Here is a 20,566-nt window from a genome sequence, read left to right as displayed (position 1 = left end):
AGAATGATCTATAAAAGGAAGAAGTATCATCATTTGTAAGGACACGGAATACTATTGAGAATTCATTGAAATACTTATCTATTTACCTTCTACCATTGTTCTCAAAAGTATTTTATTTTTTGTCTCCTGATTATTAGTAACCCGAATTTCTTTTTTAGCTTTGACCAAGGACTCAGATTTTTGGTTAAACACTTGTATAATTCAACTGGATGGGATTGGTTCATTCCATGTACACAGCTTTGGGAAAAAACCTAGAACAAACCATGGACAATTCTACTAAATTCATTTGGATATGGAAGTTACCTATATAACCAAAAATAAAAACATTTATATGGCTTCTTTACCACAACAGACTACCAACACGTAATTTTTTTTTTAAGAAATTAAATATTATATCAGATAGCACTTCCCCATATTTCCAGCAGGAAGATGAAACTATAAAACACATATTTCTTAATTGCGAAAATACAAAAAGATACTGGCAGCAATTAGGACTACTACAACATATCACTGCACTAATGCACCTACAAAATACACAACACTGGCTTTATGAGCTGATGAATTACAAGGGTTTAAAGTTGCCTTATCATATGAATACATAGACTTACTTACCGCTAAGTCTTTGGAATATTTGGCTAACACGAAATCAGAATATCTATAAATCAACTCGGGAAAGTGTTAATATAAAACATATAACACAACAAACAGCTTCGTATTTAGCAGCTTATTCACATAAAAAGAAAATGAAAAGTATAAAGCATGTTAACTGGATTCCTCCAAAGGGCAATACGTATAAGTTGAACACAGATGGGGCACACTCATCCACAACAGATGGCATTGGCGGCCTAATCAAGAATTGCAAAGGAGAATGGATATTAGGCTTCTCAGGAAATGTTGCAAGAAACACCTCCCTCTCTGCAGAATGGCATGCGTTGATACATGGACTTAAATTGGCATTTGGACATGGTTTAGTTCCACTTGAGGTGGAGTTGGATGCAATGGAGGTTATCACTATGTTAAAATCTGGTAATTTGCATATGCTAACATGATAAATTATTGTAGGTACCTTCTACTGAGGCTGGGTGATCCACTAGTGCAACATGTGTACAAAGAACAAAATAGGGTAGCGGATCAATTAGTGAAGGCAGGCCATAATTTTGGAATCAACTATGTGCCAAGCGCTTTTGAGGAAATCCCAGGTTTTGTTAAAAAGGTCTTTGAAGAAGACGGTCAAGCTATAACAACCCCAAGACCAATTCAAGGGAATGCTGTTCAGGGTGCCAACAACTGTGATTGCCATCAACAACTATCAAATGTGCAATGTTGTTATGATGATAGTTCCATTAGGAATACCATAAACAACTCAAATATTAATAGTAGCTTAGTGGTTTGTAATAGTTTATTACTTTGTAATAGGGTACTACCTACGAACTAACCTTCCTGTACGCAGGTATAATTAATGAATGTTATCTTTTGAATAAAAAAAAAATGCTGCAAAACTGTGTTACATGCAGATAAAATTAATAAAACTGAGAACAAACACGTGTTTGCAGCAATGTATATTTGTTTTACGTAGTATTTACTTAATACGTTTTTAATACTATGGGAGTGAGGATTTGTAAAGAGGTTTGACTAAACTGAGACAGTATTTCTTTCATTTTGTAATAATCAACTTACTAATATTTCCTGAGATATATATATAATCCATCTAATTAGTTGTAAGACTAGATTTTAAGTACCGTAAAAATAGAAGACATTAGAAAACTTAACTATTTCACCTTAATATTGTAATACCCCAATATTTTAAATAAGGACATATTGGATATTTAGTAAAAAAAAATTAAGTCCAAAGGAAAGAAGAAGAAGAAGGAACTAACTAATAAAACAAAAAAAAATAAAAAAAAAAGGAGGAAAAAGGATAGGGAATTGAAACAAAAGGGCCGAAGCCCATTAGAACCCTATCTGCCAATTAAAAAGGGTTAGGGGAAGGGGAGAGAAGCAAAAGCTTCAGGAGAAATGAAAAACAAAAACGAGCAGAGAAGTTAGAAGGAAAAGAGAAAAGAAGGAGGAAGAAGTTGATGCAGTGCGTTAGAACCATAGCTATAACTGTTGAGGAATCTTAAGCACTGATTGAATTTTACTGGTAATACTTGAACTTCTTCTTCTGGTAGATTTTAATTTTGTTTTCAATGATCGAAAGATTCTAAAGAGTAATTAAGAATTTTCTTAGAAATTATACTAATTCAATCACGTAATCAAGAATTTTCTTCCTGAAGAATCCATAGAACTTTATGAAAATAGGTTAATAAAATATATGAATAGGTTGGAGTTGATAAATTAGTAATTACTTATCCCGTGGGTAAATATAATTCGGCGAATTAAGAGTTAAATATGAAACCTTGAGGGTTGGGTATTCTAAATTAGCTATGAATTAGCCTAAACATGGAAATTAACATGAGATCGATATTATGTAACTATAGATTGATCGGAGGAAGTTGTACGAATTGCTCGAGGTGAAGCATTTGGTATTTCAGCTCGAATACCGTGAGTAGTAATCTTATTGCAATTTGTATTTTCATAACTTACATGATTTACATATAATATTTAATATAAATATATTACCGATTATTTTAAGTTACATGTGGGACAAATCTTTTACTCGATATGATACCGAAATAGTTATTTGAGATGATTACCGTTGTTTTAAATATTCTTGTTGTCATTAGATATGCTTTAATGTTACTTGAATTTACTGCTATCGAAACGAAATTACATGATTTGATAAGAACCAAAATGCCTTATATTGTTTTAAAATACTTTCCTATGAGTATATACGGATTACAAAGACAAGTATATATGTGAGTAGACTTTGAAGGATCCCGTAGCTAACAGTGGGTTCGTTAGACCTGGGGATTACAAAGACAAGTATATATGTGAGTAGACTTTGAAGGATCCCGTAGCTAACGGTGGGTTCGTTAGACCTGATGCACCTTGTAATTACAAATTATCATTACAACACTCGCTAGTGGGAAGGTAGAACTAGCATAATGTTACTGATTTCCCTCGAGTAGGGACTACCGTTATATTTGACTTCCACAGTTATACCGATTACAGATCCATTCACTGAAACCTCCCAAATATGAATATTGATATTATACAGTGGTTACCGAGCTTATTACTAAATTGTCAATTGTATTATACTATAAAAAACATGATGAGACTGAAAACTATTTCTTGTTTCTGAAATGGAATTTTTATGTGATAGGTTTTCAATATCTTTGCCTTGTATTTGGATGATCTAACAAACTTAATGTCAAGGAATAGATAGGGAACCTGACTCATTTGGACTACACTGCATATAACGGATTCCAGCTAAAGGTGAACTGCTACAGCTTCAGGAGCTAGGAAACTAAATAAGGACCTGATACCCTTGTGGTTCCCTCGTAGCAGTATAAAGTCAATTGGACACAACTAGAAATGAAGTGACTGCCTGCATTGTTTCTGCCGCACTGCACTGGCACCAGCGTCCACTCATTCCTTAACCAACCAAAGTGCTCACATCATTTCAAGTGATGTAATCAAGGTGTACCAACAATGAGTCTATATTAAAACATCACTTAAAAGTTTCAGTTTCTTATTCAAGCATTTTGCAAAAATAGAGAAATCCTCATGAGCTTGAAGAACAAAGTTGAACGCAACTACGGACCAGTTCCTAAAGTTAGCATGTTGTTGTCCTTAGTTGAGTTGTAACTTTGTGATTGTACTTATTGTATCTCCTAAATTGCTTACCTAGAAGCGTTGATTAGGAATCCTCTTGTAAAATCTGTAAACTCCTTGAGTTTATGTTGTGACTAGGTTTAGTCATAAGCAAAAGCCTTTGTAACTGTAGAGTGACAAAGTGGCTTGTGGTGAGAGCATCACAAGTTAGTAAAAGTCTTTGTAACTAGGGAGTCACAAAGTGGCTTGTGGTAAGAGTACCACAAGTTAGTTGAGTTAAATTCTTTGTAATGGAGTCATTACAAAGTGGCTTGTAATAGGTTTTTACAAGTTAGTGAAGTTGAAAGCCTACTGGTGTAGGTCGTGATTTTTTGGTCCCCTTGTGTGGTATTTTTTCACGTAAAAATCCCGTGTTTCATTTACTTACAATTCATTAGCATTCTCAGCAGAATCTCGTAGAGGACCAGGTACTATACTATTTGGTGGACTCATACAAATTAATAATTGGTATCAGAGCAGGTTCCTCCTATCAGGCTAACACCTAGGAAGGATCCTTATGGATGCTCCACCAAATTTTGAAGAAGGTCAATCTACATACGGACCATCCAGGTTCAATGGACAATACTATGGGTGGTGGAAAACAAGAATGCATGATTTCATCATGGCTGAGGATTTTGAGTTATGGGATATCATATACGATGGCCCTTATGTTCCAAGAAAGGTACTGGAAGAATTTCCATTTTCAATGGCAAAAACTAGTAAAGAATACATTGATGCAGACAAAAAAGGCAGTAGAGAAGAATTTTCATGCCAAGAAGATTCTGGTATGTGGAATAGGACTTGAAGAATACAATTGAATCTCTGCCTGCGACACTGCCAAGGAGATATAGGAAGCTTTGCAAATAGCTCATGAGGGAACTACCCAAGTAAAACAGTCTAAGATCGATATGCTCACTATCGAGTATGAACTCTTCAGGATGAAGGACAATGAATCTATTCAAGATATGCACACAAGATTCACTTCCATCATAAATGAGTTACACTCACTTGGCGAAACTGTTCTTAGAAACAAGCTAGTGAGGAAAATCCTCAGTACTCTACCTAGCCCATGGGAAAGCAAGGTGAATGTTATTACTGAATCAAAGGATTTGCAGGAGCTGACCACAGAAGAGCTTATTGGAAATTAGAAGACCTACGAGATGAAGAAGAAGATAAATAGTGAAAGAAGAGAACCAAAGAAAGAAAAGAACCTGGTACTCAAAGCTGATATCAATGACTCAAGTGATGAACTTGACCAAAAGGTTTCAGAAGATGGTCAGAAGAAATAGAGAAATACTAAAAATGGGTAGCTCAAGCAAACTAAAAAACTATGATCTCTGTCATAAGTGTGGAAAGCCTGGACACTTCATCAGAGACTGTCCTCTCTTGAAGCAAGAATTTTCCAAGAACAACCCTGAAAAGGCAGTTAAGAGGAACCCAGTTCCTTTCAAGGACTTCAAAAGAAAAATATCTGCTGACAATGTGATGAAACAGGCTCTTGCAGCATGGTGAGATTCCTCTTGTGAGTCTGAAGGTAAGGAAAATGGATATGGCACAACCTTTGCTTTGATGGCCCAATCAGATGATGATGAAGACGATGACAACAAGGAGGTAAATTTCAGGGATGTTTAGAGAAATCTGAAATACTAGTCTCCTAAGAAACTCATGGCTTTAGCTAGTGTATTGATTGATGCCTATCATAGTCTTGTAGAGGATAGGTATTCCTTGACCGTAGAACTAGGAGAAACTGAACAAACTAGAGATGACTTAGTGGCTGTAATTATTGACCATAAGGAAACCACTGAAAAACTCAAAAAGGAAAGAAGTGATTTCATGATAGTAATTTCAGACCTAAGGGAATCAATAGAGAGACCAGGGACTAAATAAAAACCTGGAAATTCTGGAAAAGGAAAAGAGATAGCTAGTGTGGAATACATTAGGCTTGAAACTGAGTTGAAAGTTGCGAGAACTAGGATATGTGCTGAAATTGAAAAAAAAATCTCCAAACTGATCTGGAAAGAGTAAAAACTGATCTTGAAATGTTCTTAAAGTGGACCTGGTCCTCAGAAGCCAACACTACCATGCATACTAATAATGGTGGAAACAGGCAGGGAATAGGGTTCCAAAGGGAGAAAACCCCTTACAACCCTCACAGCAAGTACATCACTGTCTCTAATAACTGGCCTTGTACCCAATGTGGGAACAATGTGCACTTCAAGAAAAATTGCCTGGACAAGGATCAATCTGTTCATAAAAACAATGTTTTTGCTGAAAAGATGACTACAAAGGAGGGACCAGGTTCCACTCACAAAAAACGCACATAACTTGCACGGACTAAGAGAGATCTTATTCATCCTCTTGCCTACTACAATGGACCCAAAGTTGCTTGGGTTCCTTAAACTAACTCTTAATCTCCTTGTGCAGGGAACAGTGAAAGGAAGCGGTCAACAATGGTTCATGGATACTGGGTGCTCAAAGCACATGACTGGGAATACCATGGACTTTCTTTCACTAAAAGCCCTACAAGGAGGGAGTGTATCCTTTGGCAATGGGAAAAAAGGGTACATTCTTGGAGTTGGAAAAGTCGGGAAGTCACTCACTCATTCTATTAAAAATGTGTACTATGTCAATGGCCTTAAGTATAGTCTCATGAGTGCCTCCCAAATATGTGATAAAAGAAACAAGGTGGAATTCTTGTCCAAAATATGTACAACCACTGATCTGGTAACTGGTGAAGTGGTACTTGTGGCCAAAAGATACAAGAACATCTATGTTGCTGATTTCGAGTCCTTACAAAGTGGTGATCTGAGTTGTCTGAAACCTGTTGATGATGATGCTGAACTATGGCATAGAAGACTGGGCCACACAAGTTTTTCTCTTATGAACAAACTAATTCAGAAGGACCTAGTCCATGGTCTGCCCTTGTCAAGATTAGAGGTGCAAAAGGTCTGTGATGCCTGTGCTAGAGGAAACCATGTGAAGTCCTCCTTTAAGTCTATAAGGGATGTGAGCACCTCAAAGCCACTAGAGCTTCTGCATATGGATCTATGTGGTCCTATGAGAGTGCAAAGCAGAGGAGGAAAAATATACATTTTTGTGATAGTGGATGACTACTCCAGATTCGTTGGACTTTGTTTCTCAGAACTAAAGATGAAACCGTTGAAGTGTTTGTGGCTTTTGTGAAGAAAATCCAAGCGAAGATGTAGTCTAGAGCCGCATGCATTAGATCAGATCATGGGACAGAATTTGACAATGTCAAATTTGATGAGTTCTGCAATGAAAATAGCATCACTCACAACTTCTCAGCTCCTAGAACTCCCCAGCAAAATGGAATAGTAGAAAGGAAGAACAAAACTCTGGAAGAGATGGCAAGAACAATGCTAATCAACATTGGAATTGCAAAGAACTTCTGGGCTGAAGTTGTCAACACTGCCTGCTACTTGGTGAACAGGTGCATGATCAGATCACTTCTGAACAAAACCCCCTATGAATTGTTGAATGGAAGGAAGCCCAAGCTGACTCACCTATGAACATTTGGGTGCAAATGCTATGTGTCACACCTCCTTTTACTACCCCAAAAAGGGTATAAGGGAGTTTTTTCCAATTTAAGTGACAATCGAAACATGATTATTCATATTAAATCAGAGTCGCCACATGGGATAATTTATGGTGTCCCAAGTCACCGGTTTAAAATTCCGAATCGAGGAAGTTGACTCTTATTTATGGTCTGCAAACACAGAAATCCGGGTAAAGAATTTTGTTAACTCGAGAGAAGGTGTTAGGTATTCCTGGGTTCCGTAATTTTAGCACAGTCGCTTTGATCATACTTGGCTTAATCAAATTATTTAATTACTCATTTTAGAACCTATGTGCATTTGCCGTTTTAATTAAGAAATTATTTTAAAACAAGTCACGCGTACGTGTGCTCGTTTGTTTGGTGCATCAAAAATCATGTCACGCGAACGTGTCCACAATTAATGACGCTTTATTATTGTTAAGAATGTTTAGTCGAAGTTGCACGAACGCATACCCCGATTTTGTTTTAAATATTGTAATTATATCACGCGAACGTGTACAAAACCACGATGGTATATTGAACGTGCCTAAAGCAAGTTGCGAGTATCATTATTCTATTCCGTAGTACTGGTATAAAATCTTGGTCAGAAATCAAGAATTAAACTTGAGGCTTGTTGGATTTGCTTAAATATTATGGAACAGCAAATTGCTATTGTTAAGCATCTTTAGATCTAAGGCTATATGTTCGAGTTTGATTTAACTACTGATTTCAAAAAGAAGCTTGGAAATGCCGTTTGTCCTTTTTTATACCAACTTGTTGAACAATTGGGACAAAATGAAAAGCTAGCCACCTTAAACCCATATGAATTTATTTGGGTAAAATTCTAGGGCCCAAGTCTTGAAAGTATCCAGCCTTATATGCACAGCCTATCTGGGCCATTTACAAGCCTGGCCCAATTCACCCTTTATGCACAAATCAACATTAATTCCGAAAATACAGCATTGAGCATAGAGTCAAATTAATAAATTTATCACATGGTAATATAAGGAAGCATTAATACCCAAATCATGATCTTAATCTATGAAAATCTAAAGAAAATAACCAACTGTTAATACATGTTAAGCAACAAAACTGGACCTTAATTCAACTACCGTTTTGTACATTCACAGCTTGGGCTTGAGAAGCAGAAATAGAACCAAACAAACAGAAGTAGAACCAAACTAATCGAAACTTTGGCTAAGGATGCCAAAAGATTTTAAGCCAAGAAAAAGAAGGGTCGTCCAATGTAATTGTCAGTCGATCCTGGAGGACAAAGAGGGAAGGTGATTATGAGATCACGATAGAAAGATGAATTAAGCATACACAGAATACTGAGATTAACCTGATTAATATTCAGGAATTTGTACAGTTTTTTTTAGAAAACTAATCAAAGCTAAACAAACTTATAACAAGCAGAAAACAGCAAGGAATAATTCCAGAAAAACTCATTTCAGCATGTAAACTCAGCCAAACCAAGCAGAAATGTTCATGAAGATTGACAACAATCACATTACGACTACACTTCTATTAACAGTCAACAAATCGATTCAACTTCTGTTCATTAATCTCAAGAACCAATACTTTCTTCTAATATTAAACCAGCATCAGACAACAAATTAAGCTTCAATTCTTATGATGTTTCAACCAATACTAACATTAAGAAGAAAGAATTAGGAAGGAACGTGAAAATGAACAAAAAAAAAAACAAACAGCGGCTGAAACTTAACGCCTCGAGCAGAAATAGATTCAAGTTTCTCAAACTAATTCCATTTTAGCAAAAATCCAGAATCGAAATGAAAAGATAGACTCTATATATTTCGAAATTATAGACAATAATCGACATCAAAAATGAAATCATGGACCACTCAACAATATTGTTTTTCTTTTTTTTCTTTTCTAGGACAAGAAATGAAGAAGAACAATAGAAAAGAAGAAGAAGATTTCGAATCCTAATTTTCTTCTTTCAATTTTTCCTCCGAAATTTTTTCTCTCAAAAAATCCCCCCCTCTCTCTGAAAATATCACTCCTCTTATATATGCCTTTAGAAATCTCGAACCTTCTATGCTTCCCTCCCAAGAAATCTCACAAAAAATTTCCAAAATCCGAATATGATTTTTACCTCTTTTTTGATGGAAAAAACGGATAAATGGAGGGAGTGGATCCAATTTCACTCAATCCTACACCTCCCATTTTCCTAATTTCCATCTAAAAGAGCAAAAATTCAAAAAAACAAAGAGAGGGCATGTGAGGGAGAGGGAATCTGTCAGAAACTGTTATGCCACGTTGGAGAGAGATGAAAGGAGGGGTCATGCGACGAGTTTAGAGATGAACTCGTCTGAAAGGCAAACGAGTTTGGGTGAGCTTGGCGAGGCAGAAACGGGCCAGGAGATGGGTGCCACTTATTTTGTCTCTAGGTTTAGGTTTTTTTTTTGGGGAAAATATTATAAGGGGGATTATATATTAGCTGGGGGAACGGGGTGGGTCAGAGGGAACGGGTCAGGGTTAGGGGTGTCTTTGGGCTGGGGTAAAGGGATGTATATTGGGGCAGATTTTTTAGGGTAAAATGTTTGGGCCAAGCATTAATTGACCCAATAAATTTTAAGACCAAGCTTTCCTTTCTTTTCCCCCCCTTTTTAAGTCCTTTTCCCTTTTTTTTTCTTTAATTAATAAAATCCTAAATTAAATCCTAAATTAATCTAGGTTGTAAAATCAAACTAATTATAAAATTATAAATATATATAAAAATTAATTGATCCTAAATTAAAAGAGAAAAACTACTGAACTAGAATTAAAAGCTAAAAAAATGTAAAAGTAAATCAATTTTTGTGATTTTCATTTTTAATAAAATAAATAATTTACTAATTAATCCTAAAATATGAAAACAAAATCTCAATGCAATGAATGGTATTTTTCTATATTTTTCATGCTTTTAATAAAAATAAACATGCACAGAAATGCAAACAATTAACACATACTCCAACAAAACTCCTATAAAATTGCAAATAATTGGGAAAAATTTATTTCTTTAATTTGTAGGAGTATTTCACATAGGGAAAAACTCACGTGCTCACAGCTGCCCCTCTTTGCTCGGAAACATGAAGAGTTTTCGGGCAACGATAAAGTGAGCAGATACGAGCGATTTTTGCCCGTTTGAATACTCCGTGGGAAGCATTTATTTGAAATATCTGACCAAACCTTTCTTCCAAGGTTGCCTACATATCCTTGGCTATACAATAATCAGGTTAGTGTAGTTCAGAAAGTTTTGGTAGCTGGGACTATTGAAAAGCTGTGATTTCCCTGTTGTTGTTGTTGTTGTTGCTGCTACTGCTTGCTGTATTCCCTGTTACACCGAGACGAAATAAAAAGAAGCTAGGCTAAACTATGATCTATGAATTACAAAAATCCTATCTACACATCTTCAAACTTGATCCTGCTGCTTCTGCAATGCTGTTGTGCATCTTGAACTGTTGACTTGCACTTTCGAGGCGAATTTCTGTTGTTACTAACTCGAATTGAATTCTGAAATGATTTACCTTATTTTCCAGGTGGGCGCCTGATTCCAAAATCTGAACTGTATTCTGTTGTTCTTCAGGTAGGCGCCTGATTGCTTCAACTCGAAATATATTCCCTTGTTATCCAGGTGGGTGCCTAATGCAAAGACATGAAATGTATTTCCTTGTTATCCAGGTGGGCGCCTGATGCAAAGACTTGAAATATATTCCCTTGTTATCCATGTGGGCACCTGATGTAAAAACTTGAAATGTATTCCCTTGTTATCTAGGTGGGCGCTTGATGCAAAAAATGTATTCCCTTGTTATCTAGGTGAGCGCCTGATGCAAACACTTGAAATGTATTCCGTTGTTATCCAGGTGGGGGCCTGATACAAAGACTTGAAATGTATTCCCTTGTTATCTAGGTGGGCGCCTGATACAAAGACTTTAAATATATTCCCTTGTTATCTAGGTGGGTGCCTGATGCAAAGACTTGAAATGTATTCCCTTGTTATCCAGGTGGGGGCCTGGTGCAAAGACTTGAAATGTATTCCCTTGTTATCCAGGTGGGCACCTGATGTGAAAACTTGAAATGTATTCCCTTATTATCCCGGTGGGCTCCTGATGCAAAGACTTGAAATGTATTCCCTTGTTATCCAGGTGGGCGCCTGATGCAAAGACTTGAAATGTGTTCCCTTGTTATCCAGGTGGGCGCCTGATGCAAAGACTTGAAATGTATTCCCTTGTTATCCAAGTGGGCCTGATGCGAAAACTTGAAATGTATTCCCTTGTTATCCAGGTGGGCGCCTGATGCAAAAACTTGAAATGTATTCCCTTGTTATCCAGGTGGGCGCCTGATGCAAAAACTTGAAATGTATTCCCTTGTTATCCAGGTGGGCGCCTGATGAAAAAATTTGAAATGTATTCCCTTGTTATCTAGGTGGGCACCTGATGCAAAGACTTGAAATGTATTCCCTTGTTGTCCAGGTGGGCGCCTGATGCAAAGACTTGAAATTTATTCCCTTGTTGTCTAGGTGGACGCATGATGCAAAGACTTAAAATGTGTTCCCTTATTATCCAGGTGGGCGCCTGATGCAAAGACTTAAAATGTATTCCCTTGTTATCCAGGTGGGCGTCTGATGCAAAGACTTGAAATGTATTCCCTTGTTATCTAGGTGGGCGCCTGATGCAAAGACTTGAAATGTATTCCCTTGCTATCCAGGTGGGCGTCTGCCATTACAGCAAAGCAAATAAAACAAACGAAACTTTTCTACACCAGTTTGATACTAGGAATAACTGTGAGTGTTAACCGAATCATGTTATCCAAAAGAGCTACAAGAATTTAAAAGGTTAAATCCCATTATCCGGGAGGGTCTTGAAGGCTTTAAATTAAATCCCATTACCAGGGGGATCCTAAAAACTTGAAACTAAATCCCATTATCTAGGAGGGTCCTGAAAACTTAAATTAAATCCCATTATCCAGGAGGGTCCTGAAAACTTGAATCTAAATCCCATTATCCAGGAGGGTCCTGCAAACTTGAAACTTAATCCCATTATCCAGGAGTGTCCAGAAATTTTAAATTAAATCCCATTATCCAGGAGGGTCCTGTAATCGTGAATCTAAATCCCATTATCCAGAAGGGTCCTGAGAACTTGAAACTAAATCCCATTATCTAGGAGGGTCCTGAGAACTTGAATCTAAATCCCATTATCCAGGTGGGTCCTAAAAATTTGAAACTAAATCCCATTATCTAGGAGGGTCCTGAAGGTTTAAGGCCAAACCTGGATGGCATATGCTTTTCTTACGAAGGTTTCCTCTGGAACAAACGAAATTTCCTGCCCCTGTTTCAATCAAAGAAAATTTTATCAGTTTGGAAATGTGGTGGTTAGTTTGCGGCGTTCTTGTTGAAGGTGGCTTCTCCACTGCCATGCTTTGTTCTAATTGGCTGCCTTGGACTGGCAAAGAATTGTTTGACCTTTTGACTAGATCTCAACCATAGGACCCTGAATGACCTGAGTGCCCTACACTCAACCCGCTGTTTTACATTTTTTTTCTTCCAATTTGAATCTCTGTATTTTTCGCAAAATTCACAAACCACTCGACCACTTGAACTTTCACTAACACCTTATTTTCCATTTTGCATCATACTGTTACTGGTATGTTTTGGCCGCACTCTGCTTTGTGCAATTTGGAAGTTGGTAGTAAGCTTTGAAATCCTTTCTTACTTGCTTAAACAAGGCTGACATTGGAAAAACCTTAGAGAAATAAACCCAAAAGAAATGAAATGCAATGACTTCGAGAGTTAAGAATAAAGAAGAAAATTCGAAACACGATGACTATTTGAGGGAGAAAAGGAAAAGAGACTTATCTGAGCGAGGCTGCTAGTACCAATGATCATGACATGCATTTCGGATTAATCAGCCTAACCAATTCAACCAATCACCTTTCAGTTGTCATAATTTATGACCCGGGATTTCCATAATCCAATCTCTTTGCAAAGTCACTAACCTTGTTCGGCTTGCAGTGCCCTGAAAGGTTTTCACTAATAATCCTCTCTTATTTGTTCATCTCTCAACTCACTGTCGCCTTATGGTGCCCGTGAAGGTTTTCACCAATAAGACTCTCTCATTTTAATTTCTCTCATCTTTCCATTGCCCTACGGTGCCCGTGGGGGTTTTCACCAATAAGACTCCCTCATTTATTCATTTTTCTTTGTGCAGAATGGTATGTTGCCCCTGATGCGAATCATAACTCTATCTCGCTTGACTTGGCACTCTCAAAGATTGATCGAAAGGTCTTTCTTTGGAACGTAATGCAGGATTTTAGATATGGTTAGAAAGAAAGGATATCATAAAGGCTCAAAACAACTTAAAGGGGTTTAAAATTACAACGTTTGGAATCAGATCTTTTACAAATCCGCAACTTCTGCCCCAGTTTCCTTGCCTGGGGACTTTTGGATTTTTACTTTGATGGGACCGAACCGTGAGGTTGCCTACATATCCTTTAAAGGAATCAGGTCGAACATAGTTCATGACATAAGAATTGCTTTGTTTTTGTTACATCTCCTTTTTTCTTCTCTTTCTTTTTTCTTTTCTCTTTCTTTTCTTTTCTTTTTTTCTTTATTTTTATTTTTCTGTATCTGTATTTTCTGATCTCTGCTTCTGATTCCAAAAGAGGGGTATGAAAGAAAATAAACAAGGCTCAAAGGAGTAACAAATGATAAAGTGTTTAGATAGCAGAATAAAATGCCTTCGTCATTCCAATATTCAAAACATGCCAAGTACAAACAAACAATTTAGACAAACTGAAGAAATCATACATAATATCTTTTGACCACATCAGAATTGATAGCCATATCTACACATTTTCCTTCTATATCTGTTAAGTACAAAGCACCGTTGGACAACACTCTTGTTACAATGAACGACCCTTGCCAATTCGGGGCGAACTTGCCTTTCGCTTCAGCCTGATGTGGAAGGATGCATTTCAATACTTGCTGACCCACTTCAAATTTTTGGGGATGCACCTTCTTGTTGTATGCTCTTACCATTCTCTTTTGATACAACTGGCCATGACACACTACTTCCAGTCTTTTCTCGTCAATCAGACTTAATTGCTCCAAACGGGTTTTGACCCATCATCATCATCAATTTCGGCTTCGGCAACAATCCGAAGGGATGAAATTTCAACTTTCGCGGGTATCACTACTTCAGTACCATATACCAACGAATAAGGAGTTGCACCTATTGAAGTGCGAAAAGTAGTGCGATAACCCAGCCTAGAACCTTGCACCATTTTTCGAAGTATCTTCTTTATGTTCTTGTTGGCCGCCTCAACCGCTCCATTTGCCTTGGGGTAATACGGAGTGGAATTTCGAAGCATAATCTTAAACTGTTGGCATACTTCTTTCATCAAATGGATGTTAAGTTTAGCACCGTTGTCCGTGATGATTACCTTGCGGATTCGGAACCGACAAATGATGTTTGAATGAACAAAATCAACCACTGCCTTCTTGGTCACAGATTTGAAAGTCATAGCTTCAACCCACTTAGTGAAATAATCGATGGCCACCAGAATGAACCTGTGCCCATTTGATGCCGCTAGCTCAATTGGTCCGATGACATCCATGCCCCAAGCAACAAAGGGCCATGGTGCGGACATTGTATGCAACTCAGATGGCGGAGAATGAATCAGGTCTCCATGTATCTGGCATTGGTGACACTTGCGCACAAAGCTGATGCAATCTCGTTCTATGGTAAGCCAATAATACCCTGCTCGAAGAATTTTCTTTGCCAGAACATACCCACTCAAATGCGGCCCGCAAACTCCAGAATGTACTTCTGCATGATAGTCGTGGCTTGTTTAGCATCTATTCATCTCAATAGTCCAAGATCTGGAGTTCTCTCATACAAATTCCCCCGCTCAAGAAAAATCCACTAGTCAAACGTCGAATTGTTCTCTTTTGATCACCTGAGCCATGTACTAGATATACCCCTATCCTGATGTATTCCCGGATATCGTGGAACCATGGTTCACCATCAAGTTCTTCCTCAACCACATTACAGTAGGCATGCTGATCACGAACTTGAATATGCAAAGGGTCAACATAAGTTTTGTCTGGATGATGCTACATTGACGCCAAGGTGGTGAAGGCATCGACAACCTCATTATGGATCCTTGGAATATGCCTGAATTCTATTGATCGGAACCGTTGACAAAGATCATGCAAAAATTGTCGATACGGTATGAGCTTTAAATCCCGTGTCTCTCATTCTCCCTGAATCTGGTGCACCAAAAGATCTGAATCCCCCAAGACCAAGACTTCCTGGACTCCCATATCTACCGCTAGCCTTAAACCTAGAATTCATTCCACGTATTCAGCCATGTGTATAATAGAACCGAAGCTGGGCCGTAAGGGGGTAGTGATGCCCTATTTCAGAAATGAGCACAACCTCTATTCCGACACCTTTCATGTTAGCGGCCCCATCGAAGAAAAGTTTCCAACCTGGCTTTTCATCCTGCTACACCTCGTCGATATGCATCACTTCTTCATCAGGAAAATAAGTTCTCAATGGTTCATACTCTTCTTCTACCGGGTTCTCGGCCAAATGATTGGCCAATGCTTAGGTTTTCATCACGGTCCGAGTCACATAGATAATCTCAAACTCTGTGAGCAAAATCTGCCACTTTGCAAGTCTTCCTGTGGGCATAGGCTTCTAAAAGATATACTTTAGAGGATCCAGACTAGAAATGAGGTAAGTAGTGTAGGACGACAGATAATGCTTCAACTTTTGTGCCACCCAAGTCAGGGCGCAACACGTCCTTTCAAGGGGAGTGTACTTAACCTCATAGGACGTGAACTTATTGCTGAGATAATAGATAGCTTGCTCCTTCCTGCCAGTGATGTCATGTTGACCCAATACACAACCGAATGAATTGTCCAAGACCGCCAGGTAGAGAATCAACAGTCTCCCGGGTTCCAAGGGGACCAACACAGGTGGGTTTGACAAATACCCCTTGATCTTATCAAATTTCTCTTGTCACTCATTAGTCCATTTGACCGCAACATCCTTTTTCAACAACTTAAAAATGGGCTCACATGTTGTCGTCAATTGAGCAATAAACCTGCTGATATAGTTTAAACGCTCGAGCAGACTCATCACCTCAGTCGTATTCCTTGGAGGTGGAAATTCTTGGATAGCTTTGATCTTTGACGGATCTAATTCAATGCCTCACCGACTGACTATAAATCCCAGCAGTCTCCCAAACGACACCCCAAATGCACACTTTGTAAGGTTGAGCTTAAGATTGTACCTGTGGAGCCTCTGAAATATGATCACATAATCTACATAAACCTCAATCTCCTTGTGTATCATGTCATAAAGCATAGTAGTCATTACCCTCATGTAAGTTTCCCTAGCGTTTTTCAAACAAAATGGCATTACCCGGTAGCAATAAGTTCCCCATGGTGTGATGAATGCTGTCTTTTCTGCATCTTCCTCGTCCATCAATATCTGGTGGTATCCCGCATAGAAATCCACAAAAGACCCGATCTCATACTTGGCACAGTTGTCAATCAAGATGTGGATATTTGGAAATGGAAAATTATCCTTGGGACTTGCTTTGTTGAGATTGCAGTAATCAACGCACACCCTGGTCTTGCCATCCTTCTTTGGCACTGACATAATATTAGCTAACCAAGTGGGGTATCGCGTGGCTTGAATGACCTTTGCATCCAACTGTTTTGTGATTTCTTCCTTGATCTTCACACTCATTTCAGTTTTGAACTTCCTTAACGTCTGCTTGACGGGAGGGAATGCTGGGTCAGTGGGCAATTTGTAAACCACCAAGTCAGTACTTAGACCCGACATGTTGTCATATGACCATGAAAAAACGTCTTTATATTCAAACTATGCTTTGATTATTTCCTCCTTGATTCGTGGTTCCAGGTGTACACTTATCTTGGTTTCCTTGATATTATCTGGATCCCCTAAATTGATTGCTTCAGCTTCATTCAAATTAGACTTGGGTTTCTCTTCAAAGTGATTTAGCTCTTTACTAATTTTCTCAAATGCCTCTTCTTCATCATATTATGTTTCATCATCACACTCTATTTCTTGGATTATTATTTCAGAGTTAGATTGGCTTTTAAGACTTGGCCGAAGATTCCTTATGCATGTCATGTCATTGAAACCAACATAAAAAGAACTGTACAAAGAAAGAAAAAAATGACACTATCAGGAGTAATGGAAAAGGAAAATTGCATTTCATTCAAAAATAAAGTATAGAAGGGTTTGTACATCAAAACAGACGAAAAATAAAAATCTGAATTACAACCCTGGAATAATCCAGATAACTGAAAGGAAAATAAAGCAAACTACCAAAACTCCTTTCGGGTAGGGAGATGAGTGGCATCCAAATTGTTAAGCTTCACTTTTGGCCTAATAAACTGCACATTCGCTTTGCTGGAACCTTCCCAATTTCTACCATATTCACCTCATCAAATAGATTTTGGAACCTTTTAACCAATTCTTCATCAAAATCAACCACAGGCTTTGGAACTGTTGTCACTGGATGCTTCACGACCCTTGCCTTGATGAAAGACCTGGAGAGACGTGGGACTGGCTTAGGGAGTGACCATGCCTTCTTTTTCAGCTTTCTAGCCTTCTTCACATCATCTCCTGTAGGCTTGAACCCCAGGCCAAATATACCCAAATTTTCACACAAAGACACTCGCTGCACGATACCTTGCAAAGATGCACCCATACCCTTGCCCGACACAAAACCATTGTTCATCATTTCAGTTGCTACCATGACGGTTGTAGAAGCTAGTTTTGGACCTGGAATGTATTCCCTTCCGGAACCTTTTCAAAAGGCACTATTTCGGAAACTTGATAGACCCACGACCCTTTATCTTCTTCAGCTTTAATAAATAGAACTGATGTATCGTTGAAAGCACATAAGTTCTCATCACCATGCACGATGATTTCTTATCTATACCACTTGAACTTCACCATCTATGGTAGAGAAGACGGAACTGCTTTGGCAACATGTATCCAAGGCCTACCCAATAACAAATTGTAAGAAATAGCCACATCCAACATCGGAACTCCATGGTAAATTCAACTGGTCCTATTGTCAACTCGAGCATGATGTCACCAACAGAGTCTTTTCCCCCTCCGTCAAAACCTCAAACACATATACTATTCTTGTGGATCCTCTCATCGTCAATTTTTAACTTGTTCAAGGTAGAGAGAGGACATATGTTTGCATTGGAAACATTGTCAACTAACACCTTTGTGACTACAGAATCTTCACATTTCACTGTAAGACAGAGGGCTCGATTGTGTTCTGTACCCTCCAGAGGCAACTCATCATCCCAGAACGTGATCCTGTTAGACTCAAATATCTTATTGGCAATTTTCTCCAAATGGTTCACTATGATTTTTTCTGGGATATGAGCTTCATTCAGAATCTTCATCAGGGCTCGGTGGTGCTCATCTGAGTGGATCAACAATGATAGAAGAGAAATCAAAGGAGGAGTCTTTCTCAACTGTTCCACGATGGAGTAATCTTGTACCTTCTTTTTTCTAAAAAACTCCTCCGCCTCTTCTTTAGTGACCGGTTTCTTCACTAGAACTAAATTGTCTCTAAGTATTTTAGATTTCCTTAACTCTTCCGGGGCAAAGCATCTCCCTGAACGAGTTAATCCCTGGGCCTCGTTAACTTCCTCTTTCACTTCCTTCCCCTTATATGTCACTATCACACGCTTATAGTTCCATGAGACAGTCTTGGTGCTAGCTACCGACATCTGGGTCACAGGTTTGATAATGATAGGGTCCGTGCGGGCACCCTCCACAATTATGACAGGCTTACTTGCTACCCCCTGCACGATCACCTTTGGCTTTTCTTGCTTTGCTACAACATCACTTGGGGGCCTCTTTTCAACTACCAAAGCTGGCTTATCATTTGGCACACTCAACTTGTCTGCCGATCCTTCAGCTATCGAAGAGGTTGCTTTTGTGACAACCGGTTCCTTGACTGACTTACTTTCACTAGAACGGGTCATCATGATGGATTGTGAAGGCTTCTTGGGCTCCCCATCCTTGTGCACTATCTCAATCATGTGCGTTTCAGCATGGGTTGGCAATGTGTTCTAATTGATATTGGGTGCTTCTGGGCTCTGTACCACAATTTGGTTTGTATCAATAAGCTCTTGGATGACATTCTTCAATTGCCAACAGTTTTCTGTGTCATGCCCCAGAGCATCAGAGCAATACGCACATCTGAGAGAATAATCCAGGTTCTTTGGAGGGGGTTTGGTAGTTTTGACTCAATTGGCCTTAGAACATCCAACTGCCTCAATCTTTGAAATAAGCTGGTATAAGATTCCCCAAGTGGGGTGAAAGTTTTCTTCCACTAAAATCTTTCATTTCTATATTCTAGCCTGGTTCGAAAGGTTAGACCAGTGGGGTTTCGATATGTTTGTGGAGCTAGGTAAGGGTTTCGTGGAGCTGGGGCATGCCATTGCAGGTGAGGAGGGGGTTGAGAATATGACTGTGCGTGATGGACATGGTAATAGGATGGCCTGACTAAATACTGGGCTCTGGTGGTGGGAAGTAGTGTTGGGGTGGATTATATGAAGTTGGGGTATATGTTTGAGTCTGGGGTCAAGGTTGAGTGTAGTGGTGGGGAGAAACCCCCGGGTCATGCCATGATCTTGATATGACCATAGCGACATCCTCTTTCTTCTTTTTCCCTAGCACACCTCCAGTGCCATTTTGGATTGCCTGCGTAGTTGCTTTGATGGCAGAGTAGCTCATGATCTTTCTTGATTTGAGCCCTTCCTCTGCCATTCCTCCCATCTTTACTACTTCATTGAAGGACTTACCTATTGCCGAGATCAGATGACCAAAGTAAGTAGGCTCCAAGGCCTGAAGAAAGTATTCCACCATTTCGTCCTCTTCCATTGGAGGGTTGACCGGTGCTGCCTGTTTTCTCTAGCGGAAACCATATTCCCTGAAACTTTCACTAGGCTTCTTCTCTATCTTAGCCAAAGACAACCGATCTGGAACAATTTCTATATTGCATTGGAAATGTCGAGCGAATGCTTGGGCCAAATCATCCCAGGTATACCTCCTACTGTGATCCTGACGAGTGTACCACTCCAATGTCGTGCCACTCAGACTCTGGTTGAAGTACGCCATTAACAACTCATCTTTTCCACCGACTCCTCTCATTTTACTGCAAAATCCCCTTAAG

The 20,566-nt window shown here is 38.8% G+C and overlaps 1 protein-coding gene across 1 annotated transcript; it reads left to right on the top strand.

Annotated features, from left to right (window-relative positions):
- The first annotated feature begins 4,273 nt into the window (after positions 1-4,273).
- Positions 4,274-4,904, top strand: LOC138883844 (uncharacterized). The gene is made up of 2 exons (XM_070164560.1): positions 4,274-4,541; positions 4,624-4,904. The coding sequence occupies exons 1-2, from the start codon at positions 4,274-4,276 to the stop codon at positions 4,902-4,904; spliced, it is 549 nt and encodes a 182-aa protein (XP_070020661.1).
- The last annotated feature ends 15,662 nt before the right edge of the window (positions 4,905-20,566 follow it).

Source organism: Nicotiana sylvestris, chromosome 12 (assembly GCF_000393655.2).
Source record: "Nicotiana sylvestris chromosome 12, ASM39365v2, whole genome shotgun sequence".
NCBI lineage: Eukaryota > Viridiplantae > Streptophyta > Magnoliopsida > Solanales > Solanaceae > Nicotiana > Nicotiana sylvestris.
This window is presented reverse-complemented; position numbering and strand designations above follow the sequence as displayed.